At 42.6% G+C, this 18966-nt stretch overlaps 1 protein-coding gene across 1 annotated transcript; it reads right to left on the bottom strand.

Annotated features, from left to right (window-relative positions):
- Positions 1-56: 56 nt before the first annotated feature.
- Positions 57-16653, bottom strand: trap1 (TNF receptor-associated protein 1). Its single transcript, XM_033645411.2, has 18 exons — positions 16454-16653; positions 15182-15364; positions 15015-15097; positions 14761-14901; positions 10274-10345; positions 10003-10163; positions 9777-9886; positions 9620-9693; positions 7964-8119; positions 7547-7667; positions 7311-7380; positions 6980-7127; positions 6683-6868; positions 4241-4379; positions 4046-4131; positions 3710-3855; positions 3507-3579; positions 57-932 (listed from the first exon to the last, which is right to left on the bottom strand). The coding sequence occupies exons 1-18, from the start codon at positions 16575-16577 to the stop codon at positions 831-833; spliced, it is 2175 nt and encodes a 724-aa protein (XP_033501302.2). The 5' UTR covers positions 16578-16653; the 3' UTR covers positions 57-830.
- Between the last annotated feature and the right edge of the window lie 2313 nt (positions 16654-18966).

Genomic DNA, 18966 nt, shown 5'->3' with positions numbered 1-18966 from the left:
TGGAATCTTTGTGGTTGTTTACTCAGCACACAGGATACTGACAGCTCCATAAATGATTAGACAACATTTTAAATCCATTTTATTAGATTCACTGGTACTTGAATACCACTGTTGAGAATCCATGTTTGACCACTGACACATTTGCAGCTCATACACCATCGTCCATGTACAAATACTTTTTTCGTTTGACCCAGTTCAAAAATACTTCCACATCTCAGGTATTCTGCTTCATATAAACCACAGACATGAACTTAAAATATTAAATAACGTGAAAACAAACTATGTTGGAGGGCTCATAAAAAAGACAAAGAACATAAAGTGTTTAACAGCTCCACTCAGCAGTGACAACATTTTGCATTTTTAATAAAACCAGGATCAGTTTCAAAGCACTTCAGGACTTGAAGCTGTTTTTACACACTGTATTTCACAATGGTTTTGAAATGTGACATTGGATTTTCTTACCACACTTTTGGGCTGACAAACTTTTTAATGCATCTCACTTATTTCTTGGTGCTTTCCCTCTTCATCTCTTCACTGTTTGTGGCTGGTTTGCATCCAGATTATTCAGGACGTTTAAACTGATTACATAGTGCTGAACACAGAGCATCAAGACGTGTAAGTGTTTACGGAGAAGCTTCCAGCAGTTCATCTCCACGTGTTCTCCATAAGGGGGAATGACGTACTCCAGAGGGGGAGAGAGATATGGTTTTATGGCTCCAGATGAACAAAGGCCTGAAACTGCTGCTCTCCGGCTTTGTACGCGCTCCAGTCTGCAGGCCACCATCATCCAAACCATGTCAGTCTGTACTGTTCATGTCTGTGAGCAGCTCTCAGTGCTTCTCCAGAGCTTTAGTCAGCAGATCGTTGAGGCGGGAAATCATCGGGCGGGGATCGTCGTTCAGGCCTGCTGTGATCATGGCGTTGTCATAGATCTGTAAAATATAGATGAAGAGAAATAAATGTCAAAACCTGCACTGGAAAGACAGTGGTTCCCAACTGGTCCAGATTTAACCTTAGTCATTAGTTCAAGGTCCACGCAGTTGAATATATTCAGTGTCATACTTGTGTTTGGCCATGTCTCAAGCTAGTTTGCTGTCTCTGTTAAGTAGCTGTCCATTAGTCACTCACTCGACAGCAGGAAACAGCACTTCAAAATAAAAGCTCTGTACTGGAAGTTCACTGTGCATGAAAATAAAGTGTGTTTTTTATGTAATTTATATGTTCCCATGTCACCTGCAGTCCATTCAGAAAGGACCCACGACCCACCAGTTGGGAACCACTGATTGGGTGCAGTTACATGATGGCTTCTCATTCAGAATGAAATAAATCTGAATGAAATCATTCAGAACTACAAAAGCACTCAGAGTGCAGACCTCCGCCAAGTAGGTGATATTCCCTCCCCCTCTGCATCATATTTTGCAGCCTGCATCACAATTAGGTTATTTGCATCACTACCATTATTAGGTTATATATGCCGTCACCATGGAGACACTGGTGTCTTTATTTCATTTTTATTTTGTACCTAAAGTACACAGAATATAATGGTTTTTTGTATTTTTCACTTTTTTTTCCAACACAGAACATTAATTTCAACTTTAGAATTACAACAATATTTAGCAAGTAGAACTAGACGTTCTGTCCGGCCACCAGATGGCGCTATTTTCACTGTCTTTAGAAATTGGAATTGCTGCTGAGGCTGTCAGATGATAGACTTTATTTATTTATTATTTTATCCACTTTGCTTCAACCGATCACCACTAAAAAAAATTTCTGTTCCTTGTCCCATTATCCACCTTTCCTGAAAATTTCATCAAAATCTATTCATAACTTTTTGAGTTATTTTGCAGACAAACAAACAGACAACGCCGGCGAAAACATAACCTCATTGGCGGAGGTAATTTAAGTCTTTCCAGGTAGTTTACATGGGAAATATTCATTCTGAATGAGGGGTTTACATGGGAGACCAGTTTAATCGCTTTTATTCGGGTCTGCGCAAGGTTTGAGGCAGGGAAGGTTTCTGATTGGATAGGGGGCGGGGCGGGTAACAGGTGTTTGCATTTACCAGAAGAAAACGCTGTATTCCTCGTTCCAGATAACAAGATGCTTGACGATGCCGTTCTTAGTACCTTTTTCGGGCTTGTTTTGCTTATATTCTTGAAGCAGCAGTACGACAACAACCTTGTTCTGCTAATGCTTCGTCTGTTGAGGAGGAGAAGGGAGGTAGAAGGGCAATAGATGACCATGCTATGGCGAATGGAAACTGGGTAGTGCAACAAGTCCGACTGCTCTATCTCAGCCCGTTGCTATGCGCGCTATATACGTCATCACGCCAGAAGGGCAAGGAAACGAGCATGCTCAGAAACACAGGAATAAACTTAAAGAGGAATGAGTGTATACAAGTGCGAGAAATTCTTTCATTCGGAATTAGAAACGGAATATTCCAGCGCCTTACATCGGATTGAATTTTCAATTGCATTGGCCATTTTCATTCCGAATTAGGTGTTTAAATGATCACTTTTAATGGGAATGAAATTTCATTCTGAATGAAAAGGGAATTAAACTGTCCATGTAAACGCACTCAGTGATAACCTAAGAGTTCATTACATGTTGCCAGAACAGAAAGAGCAGGAAACGTTACCAATGCTTGAAAATAGGGCTGGGTATCTCCACTGATTTCCTGAATTTATTCAAGTTCGAATCGCAAGGTCCCCGTGCGATTTGATTTTAATTCAATCTGATATCTATTGAACTGGGAATATTTCAGTTACAATACCAATTTTTGCTAATATGTGAAAGAGATTCTCAGAGAACTAATACTGTACATTTTTTTTAAAATAAATCCTGCTCCTGACGTCACAATACTGAGTCAAGTTTAGAAAGCATAAAGAACACAGACATCTGTCAGTATAAGTCCTCTCTGCTCCTCCATCTGCTGCTGAGGTCACATGACCACAGGTAAGTTTTACGATGCGTGGCAAACTAAATTAAACCGTCAGACATAAACTGCTCTTGTTGTTTAAGCTTGTGAGTAACAATTTTCTATTAGCTGTAAAGCGCTCTGTGGTTGTTTATAATATATTAGTGGTGGTGGATGAGAGACTGCGGAGGTTGTGGCAGCGTGATTATAAATTACACCAAAACATTAAACAGTAAGTTAACAGATACAAATGGTGGTAACTTAGCGCTGCAGCACATTTACTACCGGCAAGATTAGGGGGGTTAAAGCTTCACGCATCTGTGGGGAAAAGCGTATATTAAAAGATCGATCTCAGATTTAATGAATCGATATTGGGTCATTCAAATGAGGAGCAATTTGAAACGGTTTTAATTCTCAATACGAATACCAGCTTTAATGAAAATGACTAGATGCGCAAAAAAATGGTGCACAGTATCTGAACGTCAACGTTACAAGTGAACCTTTGAGGCTTTGAACTACCTACTACAACAGCCCTACTATAAAATACCATAAAATTCAGTTTTCCATATGCAGCTCTGACCCACAGTACCTGCTCCAGGAGAAGTCCAGCCAGCTCAGAGTTTGTGTCCTTCAGAGCGTGCAGCTTCTTGATCAGATCGTGTCTATCAGAGGGTTAAACAAAACGACAGTGAGAACACATTTTTTTAAAGTAATATAATTTAATTCCATCTATTAAAACCCATCACACACACACACACTCTCTCTCTCTCTCTCTCTCTCTCTCTGTCTCACCCTGCGTTTATCTCCAGTGTGGGCTGCAGTATCTGAGCTCTCTCCTCAGGGGTGCGAGCCAGCTGCTGGGTGCGGAGGAAGTGGCGTGCAGCCCCCATTTCCAGCACTGTGATCATAGCTGGGTGGGTGTCCAACCGAGGAGTCAGCTGCGGGCCAGGGGAGAAAATATATTATGCGATGTGACTTATTTAGGGCTGGGTAAAATTAATGTGAGACCAACTTGAAGAAATGTGACAAGAAAAAAACTGTCGCACAATTATTTGAGCTCATAACTGAGCCGATGTCTCGTGAGGAAAACACATCTGAGGCCTTGACACACATTAGTCTTAGCTTTACCTTTATGTTGGTGACTCGGGGGCCCAAAGCGTTCTTCATCCAGGACATCAGGTCATCGGACTGCTCCTGCGTCAGACGCTCAGAGGCTGCAGAGGAGGAAGAACAATAAACAGGAGTCAGGACTACAGCTGTGACAGTAAGAGATGTCCTGCTGCACTGCTCTGCTTTAACTGCAGACATTAGGGAGGAGCTGACCGGGTTTGCTGTCCTCAAACTTCTCCTCCTTGTAGTGATCCACTACGATGTCGGTCTCCACTGAGATCATCTTCTTCTTGTCAAACTCCCTGAGGTGGAGCAGGGTCAGCTCATCGAACTGCTCGTAGCAGAACAGCACCTGCACGAACACCAAAGGCACGTTTTTAAATTAACCTTTTCAGTAGCAGAACCGAAATCTTGTTTCTTTTATTCTCGTCTGACAAGGGCAACTAGCTATGAAATAATAATTTATTGTAGGGCTGTACCCAACTCAGATTTGGCTATTCGAACACTGATGCCTCTGTCTCACTTGGACTCAGCCTGGTTCTGGGTCAGCCGCTGCCTGTACTAGAGGGCAGCGTGAAAGTGAGGAGCGCTGACAGTACATGTCCACAGGGGCATTTTTGGATGCTAAAGGGGTCGTATTAGAAGTTGTGTGAAGTCGCTGCTTGAAAACTCAACATTTTAAGTTATTTTACATAAAAAACTTTTATTGTGAAGCATCTATAGGAAATGAAAGCTTCTCTTCAATAAAGGCAAGTCTAATAATACAGCAGAGAGGGAAGTGAAAGCAGAAACAGCCACAGTGAGATGTTGATGAAGAGCTGCAGACAACAGGCTCTTACTGCACCTCTGCAAACAGCTCCAACTGTGGATCAGCTCTCTGCTTTTAAACGTCATCACTCAAGACAAGCCTTCATCAGTTAAAGACACACCTTCAAGTAGGTAGCCCTGTTGTTATGGAGATGCAAATCCCTGTTGTGCTGGGCTGACGGCCCAAGCCAAACCAAGCCAAGCCCAGGACTGTCAAAAAGGGGTAGACACCCCTGATTTGCATAAAGCAGCTTAGATTTAACTTAATGCAAATGAGGAGGAGACACACTGCAACACAGACAGCGTGGAAATGACGGATCCTGTGGACACGTAGAATCACTCTGTAGCTGTTTTTGGGAGCGAACAACTGCTCAACTGATGATTAGAATCTTTGACTTTCAGGGTGCAGCCCTAATCTGTTACGAGTTAAAGATATCTTGGCAATTCTTGGAACATAGGCCAAGTTTAGGGCTCGATGTGGCTCAAATTCTCTTTTCATACAAAGGCATTTTAGAGTTTGTATAAAACATCCCAATTAAATCATTTTATCTTTGTATGTATGATTTGATTTCTTTGATTTAGACCACATAAACCAAACTACAAGTGTGAAAGAGACCTAAGACTGAATTTGATATAAATCGGAAAAAATGAAAATTCAGCCATTATCTACTCACCCATATGCTGATGGAGGCCCTGGTGAAGTTTTAGAGTGCTCACATCCCTTGCGGAGATCCAAGGGGGGAGTGGCTAGCACACCTAATGGCAGATGGCGCCCCAGACTAACGTCCAAGAACACAAAATTGAATCCACAAAGTATCTCCATACTGCTCATCCATAGTGATCCAAGTGTGCTGCAGCCACGACATAAAAAGTTGTTTCGAAAAACGTCATATGAACTCTGTTTTTAGCCTCACTGTAGCCTGTAGCTCTGACTGCTTCTCTGTGCTCCGCGCTCACGTGTGCGCGCCTGCGCGAGACCAGCGAAAGCATGAGCTTTGCTCACCTGTGTTTACATCACATGACACGTGCACCGCAGGGAGAGACAACAGTAACCACAGTAGCTAAAAGATCATTTGCACTATGGTCTTTTAGCAAAGGACAGCCCAACATGTTTGAAGACTTTGAAATTGAGGAGGAACAGCATTTCTTTTTTGAGCCCGAGTATACGGACGGAACTCAGGCTCCTGGACGAAGCAGCCGCCGCAGCTCATGAGCCTAACCCTCAGCCAGCTGCAGAATACTGGAGTCGAGCACTGGAAACCTGGTGGTGTAGTTGTTTCAAATGCAAAGCAATGCCAACGGATGAGGAAAGTCTTTGCTGCACTTGAGAATCTGGACATCGGTACTGACGAGACTGCTGCTCTTCAGAGATCACCAATCACGCACACGTGAGCGCAGAGCTCAGAGAAGCAGTCAGAGCTACAGGCTACAATGAGGCTAAAAAACAGAGTTCATATAACGTTTTTCGAAACAACTTTTTATGTTGCGGCTGCACACACTTGGATCACTATGGATGAGCAGTATGGAGATACTTTGTGATTCAATTCTGTGTTCTTGGACGTTAGTCTGGGGCGCTGTCTACCATTAGGTGTGCTGGCTGCTCTCTGTGCCGATCTCCGCAAGGGATGTGAGGACTCTAAAACTTCACCAGGGCCTCCATCAGCATATGGGTGAGTAGATAATGGCTGAATTTTCATTTTTGGGTGCACTATCCCTTTAATGTTTTAAGCCACACTCTGTGAGGTGTTGCAGGGTATATGTTTTCTAGAACTTTTGTTATGTTGCAAATCACTTCAGCAAATTCATTTCTCAACACTCATCACATTATGATCGCTGCCACTCTCTCACCTCCATGTCTTTCTTTTTCATGGCCTCATAGTAAGGAGAGTGCTCTGCAAGATGGCGGTTTGGGGCGCACAGGTAGTAGATGTTGCGTGTGCCGGCCTTCATGCGGGAGGAGTACTCGATCAGATTGGTGTGCTGGCCCGCCGGCAGAGCAGAGGACTCGAACCTCAGCAGCTTCGCAATATCCTCCTGTGCAGAGACAACATGGAGGGTAAACAGTGCTGCAATCACATCAAAGATACCATATTTCTGCTGCTTATAAGGTTGGCCACGTTTGTAAAAAGGCGCTCTCAAAATCACCTTGACGTCCTGTTCCTGTGTGGTGACGATGCCCTCCCTCATGAAGAGGCCGTAGTCCTCAAAGAACTTGTTGTACTTCTCCGGCTCCTTCTTGCTCTGGTCCAGCAGGAAGCGGATCACCCTCATCTGCAAGACGTCACGGAGCTTCCTGAAGCCGGAGGTGCAAAAATTAACCGGTTGAAATGCATTCTGAGTAAATGTTCCTGAACATGTAGATTTTTAGGATAAAGAGTAGCCGCCAAACATGGTGGTGAAAGAGAAGTGATCATACCCTAAACACAGAAAACAAACCCAACAAATTACAGTCAACTATGCAAAACTAGCATTGTACCTGATGAGGGCGCTCTCCTGCAGCAGCTCTCTGCTCAGATTCAGCGGGATGTCCTCACTGTCCACCACACCTGCACGCACACACACACACACACACACACACACACAGTTTAGCTCAGCACCAAAGAATTAAAAGCGTAAAACTCTATCTATTCCAACTACAAGATTGTGCATCTAGTGGAGTAAAAACAAGCAGCTCCACCAGGAGTGGGTGGAGGCACTCGGGAGGATCCAGACCTCGGAGGAAGCGCAGCCACTTGGGCAGGATGTCAGTCGCTTTGGTCTGGATCAGGACCTTCCTGCTGAACAGAGCCACGCTGGAGCCCATCTCCCTGCTCACGTCAAACATGCTCGGCTTCTGTTGACGAATAAACGCGTCTTAATAAAACCCAGCGTCATATATACTCACTGCCACTGAAACCATGAGCCGTTAGGGAAGGGAACATGATCTTTAACACAGTTTGGCGTTTTTAGAAGTTGTTAAATGCAAGTGACAGAATTAGGGCGTGGAGAGATGCTAGTTTAAATCCCAGATTATCTGATATGCAAGAGAAACATTCCCCTTAGACAGGCACTAAAAATCCAGTTCACTTTGAGTTAGGTGTCTGTGCGCACAAAAAACACACTGCAAACAAACTTAAAAAAGCTGCTCACCGCTTCAGGGATATAAAAGATGCTGCGGATGTTAAGAGGGGCATCAGCGCGGTAGTGCAGCGTGTAGCGGGGCTTGTCGTAGGCCTGGGCGACGTAACGGTAGAACTCCTCGTGCTGCCAGTCACTAATCTCCTTAGGCTCCATCATCCACAAGGCCTGATGGGAAACAGAGGTCAAACAACAATAATTAAAAAGGAAAAATATCCTTTACTTTTTTAGAACGTCCACCTTGGTAGAAATATATTCTATAATCTAGTGAGAAAGCAGATTAGAGAAAGAGGTCAGTCTATTTCAATTAATATTAAGGGGCTTTTACGACGGAGAAATAAAGCACAATGTAAATTTAGATAAAAATGGAATACTTAGAAATAAAATTGGAGTTTACACCTCAAAGAAATATAGAATAACATCCACACTGTATCAGCAACTACTGGAGATAAAGGAAACAACATTTAAAGCTGAAATACAAGAAAGAACTAGGTGTGAATGTTACAGAGGATGAATGGTTGCATATTTGAAGAACACAGTCTGCAACATCCTCACATACTTGGAGAGAAAAATACATTTAGATTCTTTATTACACCAAAAATTAAGAGCAAATACCTGTCTACAGCAAAACCATGTTGGAGAAGTGTTGGGGCAATTAATATGTACCACTGAAAGTTGAAATTGTACAGTTTTGGGGAAATTTTCATGTTGCTATTTCACAATTCTGGGCTGTCATATCACATTATGCAGAGAGGGTACAAAGGTGAACCAACAACACAAGATGAATGGCTGTAAATTGTGAATAAAACATGATATTGAACTCATAGGATTAGAGTTTAGGAGGAGTGATGTCGAGAAAAATAGGAGAAACTGGCGATAGATACGTTAACGACAAGAATCATGGAGTATGTTACAGGAATGAAAAGGTTTGTGAGACTGGGCGATCCAAATCTTTTATGTTTTTTTTCTTTTGTGTGTGTGATGTTCCTGTAATGGAAAAGCAATAAAACCTGACAAAATTACACACAAAATTGCGAAAGTCTGTGCTGAAAGGAAACTCAAATCAAAGATAAATCCATTTGAGGTTTTTAGACTGGAGGGACAGAAAGTGCCCTTTGTCTGGCAGTTGATGAACGTCATCACAAAGGTGGATAAACAGGAGTACTGTGTTTGTATACCAATGTTAAAACGATGTCTGATGATTTACTGTTGTACTTAATCTAACCTATAGTATTGAAAATTAGCATTTAACCACAGATATTTAGAAGTGACATCTGCAGAGGCCGAGGTCTCGTCAAATAACATAGGTTAGAGACTCAATTTTACAAATGAATGACATTTACAAACTGCTTCAAAAGCCAACCTCAGCCAGTTCTGACGTCCAATACAAGTGACGTGTTTGGTTAAAAACTATTGACAATGGAATGATGTGGTTGTTGAGATGAGATGACACACTCTGCTTCTGCGCCCACAATTTGGTTGGTTTTATTATGTGGTGATGCAGCGATCAGGGTTAGGATTGTTTTTTGTCTTACAGAACTTGCTGTTGAAAAACAGCTGCACTGGTCGAGCAGAGTTCTCCTGTATTAGTTCTCCTGTATTCATACCATGAATCATCTGAATTTTGAGAGTTCTTTGTATGAAGACAACAGAATGAGAGAAGCTCACCTGCAGAGTGTTGAGCCTCCGTCCGTTCAGGAAGATGGGGAAGCTGACAAAGTTGCTGTACTTTGTTACAACCTCTGAAAGCGAAACAACAGCTTGTCAGCACATTAACTAATGTGTGTTATTGCTGCAGTTGCAGAAGCAGCTCCAGCAGTTATACCTTTAACTCTGTCCTCAGTGGAAAACTCCTTGCAATCGTCTTTGAGGTGCAGCACGATCTTTGTTCCCTGTTGGACACCAGCGGCTTCAGCGATCTCAAAAACTCCAGAGCTGAGGAAGACAACGAGGATCACATTGGGTCACAGTCATTTCTCTTCTCCTACTCTTGATGTTGAAATAAAAGACTCCTTAATTTCTATCATTCACATCCCGTCTCTGCCTCTCACCCATCTGAGGACCACTTGTATCCAGGTGTGTCAGGCTCAGCGGACCGGGAGTAGACATCAACACGGTCGGCCACCATGAAGGCAGAGTAGAATCCCACCCCGAACTGACCAATGATGGTGCTGCTGGCCTCCGCCTGGTTCTGCAGGGCATCCAAAAAAGCCTGCAGAGTGGGGAAGAGATGATTATCATGACAGAGTGAGGAGGAACATTATTAACACAAGTGTGACATTCGTAGATATAAACTGATGGAGGTCTGTGGAGGAAAATCACCTTGGAGCCAGAGCGGGCGATAGTCCCCAGGTTGGCCACCAGCTCCTCTTGGTTCATCCCCACTCCTGTGTCCTGGTAGAGCACATAGGAGCCAAGTCACTCATAAAACCTGTCATCTCTTGTTGTTAAATATTCATCCACCAGGTGGCACTCTAACTCAGACACAGACTGGGAGCCAGAGTTCACCAGAAGCAGTCTTTCACTGCGGTAACCTGGTTCTTACTTGCGTTTCTTTTCCTGTTTTTACAAACCAGGGGTCTCATTTATCAAGCAGTGCACAGGATCTACAACAACAAGTGTGTGTGTGTACACAAGAGTACACAAGATAAAATACCCGTCATCAAAACCATTGAAGGAAAAGTGGCAGAAAGAATTCATTTCTTTGACTTTGACGTTTCCTCCTGCCCATTTAACCACACTATTTGGGCTGGGTGAGCCAGGTAGAGTGCAGGATGGGTATGAAGCTCAGGTTATCTCTCTGTCCACGCTGCAAGCAAGAAAACTGCTGCTTCAATTGTGGAAATCTGAATTGAAAATGAATGGATAAAAAACACTCTGAAGGTTTGGACAGGTGTAAGAAAAAAATAAATAAAAAAAATCCCAACTTCAAAAACAGTTTGCACTCCCGCCAAATGATTCGTACAGGTACTTCCAAACACAACACTATATCACAAGTCATAAAGAAGGAGAGATGGTCAGCAAAAGCCCAAATCACATAGAAGAATATTTGATCAGTATCGCAGAAAAATGCTTTCCAAGTAAAAAACATTTATCTCATATGTTCAAGACTTCTAAATGATGTCACACAAAATACCTGGAACATTACGGAAACATGGGAATTAGAGTTAAATACTATAGTTGACAATAATATATGGGAAGATCCATGTGCAAACTGTCATACAGGACTCAATCATCAATTATGGAAAGAGTGACATTCTAATACCCCTCTCATCATCTCGTCAAACATGAAAGAAACCTCAGTGGCATTGTGTTGGAGAAATTGTGGGAAAATTGGGGATCACACTCATATTTTTTGGGACTGCCCAATAATTCAGGGGCTCTGGGGAAGCGTTAAGAAAGAAATCATGGAGGTAGATGTCCCGTCAGTTATACCCAAAGATAGTTATAACAAAGAGGGTGGATAAACCAATACAGTCCACTGTGAGTCAGTTTCCTGTATCAGTGTCACGTGGGGTTTGCCACCACGACCACCACGTCCCTTTAGGAGACTAACAGCAAGTCCTGAGTCCATTGACTTCAGTGGGAGAAATGAATGTGATTACAGATTATGGCTGATTCTTTCACCCCATAGTTACGGAAGCAAATACTGGACCCATTTATCACAAGCCACTTATCTTCAGAATATTCCGACACCAAAATGGCAAATTTCAGACGGACAAATCAGGAGAAAATTTACTTTGTTCAAGACCTGTCTCTGTCTCAACAACACAGTCTCGCGAGATCTGGCAACAGGTATCTCCTCTCAGGTGCTGAAATCAGTGCAGTTTCACCAAAGATACTGGATTACTAAAAATATTTTTTTCCAGCGGATGTCTTAGTTACAACATGATTGAGCTAACTGGAGTAGTTTCCTGTTGTATCTGACAATGGGAGGCTTTTAACCAGAGATGGGGACTCGAGTCATTGTGACTTGGACTCGAGTCGCTGTTTTGATGACTTGTGACTTGACTTGACAAAAAATGAAAGACTTGAGACTTGACTCGGACTTGGAAGTTAAAGACTCAGGACTTGACTTGAGACACGATGACTTGAATGACTTGAGTGTTATTCACATCATGTTTTCGGTTAGAATATAAAATTAATAAATTAATTTAAAAAATAATGTCGATTACCCGGTAGGAGCGCAGGGTGAGAATGGCATTGTCATGATTGGATGACTCCCCTGTCAATCAGTCATGCCCTCTCTACGTACCTTACGTGTTTATTGGAGAAACAGGCCCTCTTATATCAGATAGGCATCAACATGTCAGCGGGATGGGTACCGAGGGTCATTGTCTTCGGCTTTCGGAATTACCATTATTACGGCAAAAGACGAACAGCACAGTACAAGACATGCGGCATAAACATCTTGGACAGCCAGGCGACAACTTCAAACTTTGTTCGTCATTTGAAGAGCCATTCTGCCCAGTACTGCTTGTGCTTGTCAATTAGCTAATATTATCTGGTTAGTTGGTAGTTAGCTAACGTTAGCTTGATACGATACGGGGGTGGGGTGGGGTGGGGGGTCGGTTTGGTGGAACTTGTTTTTTAATTTATTTGCTAACATTAACCCCAGAAAACGTGAGCGAACATTCCGACGGGTTCATCACAAGACCGGCTGTACATTTTATGAACGAACAACACAGGGTTAAATGAGCTAAATGGGTGATTTTGGCCACTGCCTTGGTTAGTGTGTGTGTGTGTGTGTGTGTGTGTGTGTGTGTGTGCGCGCGCGCACGCATGGGGGTCATCCCTGCAAAGTAAACATTGCAGCAATGAAGTCAATGTTTACTGACAGTTACTTATATCTTGTCTTTTCACTTTATTAAGATCAGATTCTGCAGGTAAAATTACAATAATAAGGTGACTTGGACTTGACTTGACCTATTACAGGACTTGACTTGCCCAAGAAAAAATGACTTGGGACTTACTTGAGACTTGAAGGTTAAGACTTGAGACTTGCACATGTGTGACTTGGTCCCATCTCTGCTTTTAACAGATGACGTCCTGATGTTAGCTTGTTAGCTGTCCCTGTCAGCTGCAGCCACTGATGCTTTCTAGACATTGTGATTTCCCAAAACTGAAAAAATACCACACACAGCAACACAAAACTGCTTTGCTAGCTCAATCATGTTGTAACTAAGATATCCGTTGGAAAAAAAAAAAAAAAATTTCACGGACCGTTTATTGAGTTACTGAGTTATTACAGACACAGCTAACGGCTAACGGTTAGCCCAGCTAATCTACGATAACCAAACGAGGTTGGGGATACTCGTCTTTGATTGGGCTACGGGGGACAACGCCTACTTAGGAGACCGGAAATGTATACCATTTCATACAATGGGGGTATATTGTAGGTGGGCCATCTTGTAGTAATCAAGTATCTTTGGTTACAACAAGGGTCAGAGGTACGTACTGAGGATACTCATACTGATTGCCAAGAAAATGACAACAATGAACTGGAGAGACAAGAAACCACCAACTGTAACCCAAAAATGGTTTACACAATGACAGCAAGTCTGCAAATGAAAATGGACACTTTTCAAAGGTGGACTCAAGTCACACTATATTTGGGGATCTAATCAAACAGAGTCGGGCTGTGGTAAAAGATTGTATTATAACTGAACTGTAACTGAACCTGCTGTAGTGTACATGCTGTTTGTATTGTGTTTTTGTTCTTTACTGTATTTACACTGTTCTGCAGAAACCAGTGAACAGATGTTAAAGCCAAAAAACTATTCTGATTTATAAAAGCGTGCATACGACTTCCAGCACACAATTTCATTCTATAAATCCCAAATCAACTTGGCATTGTCCACATGTGGATCAGCCTCATATCCCGCTCTCTACACTCCCACATTCAACCATACATGTGCAATGCAAAGCACCTCATGACGCTAATGCACAGAAATGAGCCCTCTGATCAATGGCTCAGTTGAGAACCATTGATCAGAGGGCTCATTTCTGTGCATTAGCGAGTGTCACCTCAGTATGTATATGTTTACAGCAGTCGGACTGACTGCTTCACAACTCGCCAAAATTATAGTGACAATCAGTGGCACCGCCCACCCAGCGATATCATGTAAAAAAATTTAAGTTTGATAGGTCAACACAATTTATTTATTTAAGCTTTGTTTTTGCCAACTTGGCCTACATTACAATGAGGACTCATAATATGGATATGAAGGATGATGATTCTGCGAGAGCCGTCACTGGCTTTATTTCCAGATGTTGCCAATATACACAATCCACATGTGAAGGTGGTGAAGCTGTGGCATCTCCAGTAGCAGCACAGTCGTGTTCACTGCATCGATTCTACACACAAAACGACGTGACAACTGGGGTGACCTCTAGCTCAACAGGTGGAGTGTGCAGCCCATGTAGGCTGAGTCCTTGCAGCAGCCCAGGTTCGTTTCCAACCTGCGGCCCCGTGCTGCGTGTCATCCTCATTTTCAACCCAACTTTATCGTCTCTCTCTACCTGTCCCGTCATAAAGGCAAAAAGCCCTTAAAAATCTTAAACTAGGTGAAAACTGGAGTCATACTTGGTCAGTCCATTACCCAAAATGGTTTCGAGAGCATCAAACTACTTCATAGTTATTGTGACTTTCTTCTGGGCCATCTTTTCATTTCTATCTTCTAACTTCCCCTTCTCCCCTACTACTGGTGAGAACCTGGACCTACACACATTTAGTTCCTGTTGTGGAGAAGGGCTCTGATGTTGTATGTTTATATGAAAATCAAGATAGGGCTGAGTCATGGTTGTACCTGAATGGTGAAGGTGCCCTTGGCACTATCGGTCTGCAGGTGGATCTCCATCTGAGCCGTTGCACCACCTGCTGTCATCAGTTTGTGGCGCAGCTTTTCCAGGGCGTCACTGCCGTTGGAGATCAGCTCCCTGATGAACACCTGGTGGAATGTGGAAGAGAAAACCACTATTGTTAATCAATATTCTGAAACGTCAGTCTAGCTAAGTCGTACATTTACCGCTCTCTCTTTCTCTCTCTCATAAATTCTCTTACCTCTTTCTCAGAGTACAAAGACCTGGCAACAATGTCCAGCAGCTTTTTCGTCTCAGCCTGAAATTCATGTTTGGATGAACTTCCTGCATGAATCAGGAGTAGAGCAACATTAAAATCATTTTAATCTCTCAAATCATGGAGAAGTATGTCTGCGGCTGTCACAGCACCTTGTACAGACTCTGTATCGCTGATGATGTTGTGCAGAGGCTCCTCTTCAGGCTCTTTCTCAGGCTCTTTCTCAGCCTCCTGGGTGCTGTAGTAAGACTGCTGGGTGAAGCCGAGGCACGACCGCTGGGAGCTCCATACCCTGGGCCGACTGCTCCACCTCTGCAGCTGTCCAACCTGCAGGTCTGATGACAGGAGGGGTCAGCAGGTGGGGCTGCTTCACAAGGAGGCTGTGGCACTGGCATTCTTGTCTTTTTTGGATGCCTAACAGAAGGCTACACTAACCAAGACACACTATTCACCAAGTCTGACACACACAAGAGTAACCTTGACTTCTGTCCTCGGGTAGAGGTCTTTTGTCTGTTTCAAAAGCCTGGATGAAAACTAAAGGTGACGGAGCATCTGCAGTCAAGGCTCCAAGCCTCTAGAACAATCTGGCAGAGGAAATCAGGTCGGCCGAGTCAGTGATCTTCTTAAAACATACTTTTAGCTGAGAGCTTTTCCTCATGTTAGCTGAGTTTTAATTTCTTTGGTGCTGTCTTTTATTACCTCTGTTTTTACACACCAAAGTGTTATTTTTAATCTGTTTTCTTTTTTCTCTGGGTACTCCGGCTTCCTCCCACAGTCCAAAGACATGCAGGTTACCTGGTGACACTAAATTGTCCGTAGGTGTGAATGTGTGAATGGTTGTCTGTCTCTATGTGTCAGCCCTGTGATAGTCTGGTGACCTGTCCAGGGTGTACCCTGCCTCTCGCCCAATGTCAGCTGCGATAGGCTCCAGCACCCAGCGACCCCCAACAGGATAAGTGGTTGCAGAAAATAAATGAATGCTTGTTTTTATGCCTCCGTGCTGGCAAAAGCCTTGGCCGGAGGTATTATGTTTTCAGGTTGTCCGTCCGTCCCATTCTTATGAATGTGATATCTTAAGAACCTTGAGAGATTTTCTTGAAATTCTGTTTGAATGTTCACTTGGACTAATACTCTCTTTCTCTGCTTTTACCGCCTGAAAGTTTTTAAACATTTCCTTGGCCCTGGCTCTAGTTTCTCCTCTCCTTCTCCAAGGCTTGGACTTTACTGTCATTTTCAAATGTCTCTCGCAGGTGGTCCTTTTCATGGCACAATGATGATAGAAAGTAAATAACACTCCAGCTCGTGGTATCGCCCCACAGGCGATGTAACATGTAGCCGCAGCTGAGTTTACATGGCTGTGATCTTGCTGCTGTCAGCTAGCCGGCTAGGCTAAGTCGTCCAGCTAACAAACACAGCTAGCTTACCTCCGGTGAAGGAGCGCGAGGTGATTCGGCTGCTCAGCCCTCGTGCACATGTCGTTAACAGCCGTGTGTTGGCCCTCTGAGAGGAACCGAGGGCGAACCGGGCCAGCGCGAGGCAGCGGGACATGTTGGTGACAGAGAAGGGGACGAGACAGGTCGACTGACCGAGAAACACACGCTGGACAACTGTAGCAGAGACAGGACCCAAGACGGCGCTTTGTGATGACGTCAGCAGAGCGTCCGTTACACTGCCCGACGAAAAGTGGAAATTATGCAAAATTAAAAAGTATGTAAGTGAACCGTTTAATTTCGTTTCTACGTATTAAAAGTCCCGCTATTAGCATGTGTATCACTTTAACTGTATAATTAGTAGCCTTCTTTATTATTCAACGAGGATTAATTTCAGTTCTTAATTTGCCCTTCAAGGTCAAACCCTATTCATGTCTATAGGTCAAACTACAAACGTATACAAGACTTATGGCACGCCTATATACACATTTACAGTCTATAAGTCCAACAGTGGTCATCTTAATTATGATATAAAACAAAATACTAAATATTTCACAAGGTGTCTAAAGGTATCACTTAAATTTAATGCTTATGAAGACTTTTAAAGGTCATTTAAAGCCAAATTTAAAGGGTACATCTGCTAATTTTTAAAATGTATACACAGACAGACAATGAATTGGAAAAGATGTTCTAGATTACACAGATACCCCTTGTCTGCCAACATGCTCCATTTCGGTTACTACGTCTAATTTTGAACTGTTCAGCACATTTAGAAAAAAAAATCATAACCTTAAAAGTTGGTTTTTCAGCTGGAACCCCCAAAATAGCAGGTTTTACTTCACCTGAGGAAGCTGTGATGACATTGAGTGTGTCTTACTCTACTGGTTGGAAAGAGAGGATGGAGAAGTCAAGTGAGAAATGGTCAGACGAAAAAGAGCATGCAGTAGTTGGTTCATGCTTGTTGTATGGGTTAAAACAAATATCTGTAATAACAGAACAGAAGTTTGCTAGTAATCGATGTACTCCGCAATTTTGCTACCACTGTTACCTTCTGTTATGCACTGTGCAATGCCCTCCATTGATGACAATGTTTCTGCACAAAACTGGTGAATACGCGGGCTGGTTCGCTAGACAGCACCAAGGTCCCAAGAATCCTTTGCAGAACTGGTTCAAGAACCAGAGGTAGGAGTATGAGAGCACCCAGGGGAATGTTCTGAGTACTACAATAGGATAAAGCTAATTTGGGTTTAAAAAAAAGGAAACAGACACACTCCTTCATTGTCTATGGAGCAGCTCCAGACTTTATACCCAATGACATCACAAGTTTGAGACCTACTTCTCTGGTTTGTGGCTTTGAGAGTGAGTAGCTCATCCTCACAAACACTGACTGAACTTTCCAAGAACATGGAAATAACATATTGGACTTCTTAATTTAGGTGCTGTTCTCCTTTAAGACTGAATTTTGGACAAATCGTCTTTTTCTTATTCAACCAATGCAGGTCAATATGATGGTTAAGTGGTGGCCAGTGGTGTATATGTGGTCCTTATGCAAAGATATGTGGGAATCTGGTTATTAGACTGAGTAAGGTTTATCTACATTTTGCCAGCAGGTTAGTGCAGGTATGAAGTAAAACGACTCTGTAAGGTCAGTAGTGGGTTTAAAGTTTTGGAATATCAGAAATATGGAGTTTAATGCAGAGGAGCTTGACTTACTTTGACATAGAGAAATTAAAATATGGATTTGAAGAGAAGTTGAGGACTTTTTGAGACATTAGGACTTATCTAAATATCTACAGACACCCTGTTTAGTTTCTGTATGTTCATATGTTTTTATCTACGTATGATGCTGTTTAATTATAGATTAATTTTCTGTCTATTTTGATACCTGATTATTTTTTTTTCAAGCAAAAATGTGAAACACTTGATGGCTCCAGCTTCTCAAATGTGGAAAGTTGCTTTTTCCTTCATGTGATGTTGTCCTCTTATCTTATCATTTTATTATGTCTTAATCGTCATTATTTTCATTATTGTGCCTTGTTACTTTTATTGGTACATTTTTCTATTGATTTCATCTGTTTGTCATCGGCCTTCTTTCCAACATGTTTTTGCATCTTGTCACTATTTTACCGCAGTTCCTTTCTTGCCTTAGCCCAGCATTACGCCGTTATACTCCAGAGTACTAACGGGGTACTCTGTTACTCTGTTATATTGCCTTTGGGGTGTCTTACCTCTGCTTTGCTTTGTTTGTCAAAGCACTTTGTAAACTCTGTATTATTATTATTCCTTGGCTCACATTACAGTGCACAGAACTGCTTGGCATTTGTCAGACCAAAGAAGAGATCACTTTAACTCTAAGACTATGCGATGACTGATTTTTTTTTTTAGTTTTTCTAGTGTCTTCTGGTGTAATTGATTGAATTATTGAGAAAAAAATAATCAGCAGATCAATTAATAACTAAAATAAAGCATTGGTTGCAATCCCGACGCTGACCACAACAGAAGCAGAG

The sequence above is a fragment of the Epinephelus lanceolatus genome, chromosome 18, assembly GCF_041903045.1.
Source record: "Epinephelus lanceolatus isolate andai-2023 chromosome 18, ASM4190304v1, whole genome shotgun sequence".
NCBI lineage: Eukaryota > Metazoa > Chordata > Actinopteri > Perciformes > Serranidae > Epinephelus > Epinephelus lanceolatus.
The sequence above is the reverse complement of the archived record's forward strand: the minus strand, read 5'-3'. Positions and strand labels throughout refer to the sequence as shown.

Bases quoted from the DNA above. Each gene is read 5' to 3' on its own strand.
- trap1 (XM_033645411.2), bottom strand. From the start codon at position 16,577: ATGTCCCGCTGCCTCGCGCTGGCCCGGTTCGCCCTCGGTTCCTCTCAG. The intron at 6,869-6,979 runs GTGATTTTGAGA...GTCTCTGCACAG, and splicing joins CACAGGAACAGGACGTCAAG to GAGGATATTGCGAAGCTGCT. The intron at 4,132-4,240 runs GTCAGCTCCTCC...CCTCCTCTGCAG, and splicing joins GTTTGAGGACAGCAAACCCG to CCTCTGAGCGTCTGACGCAG.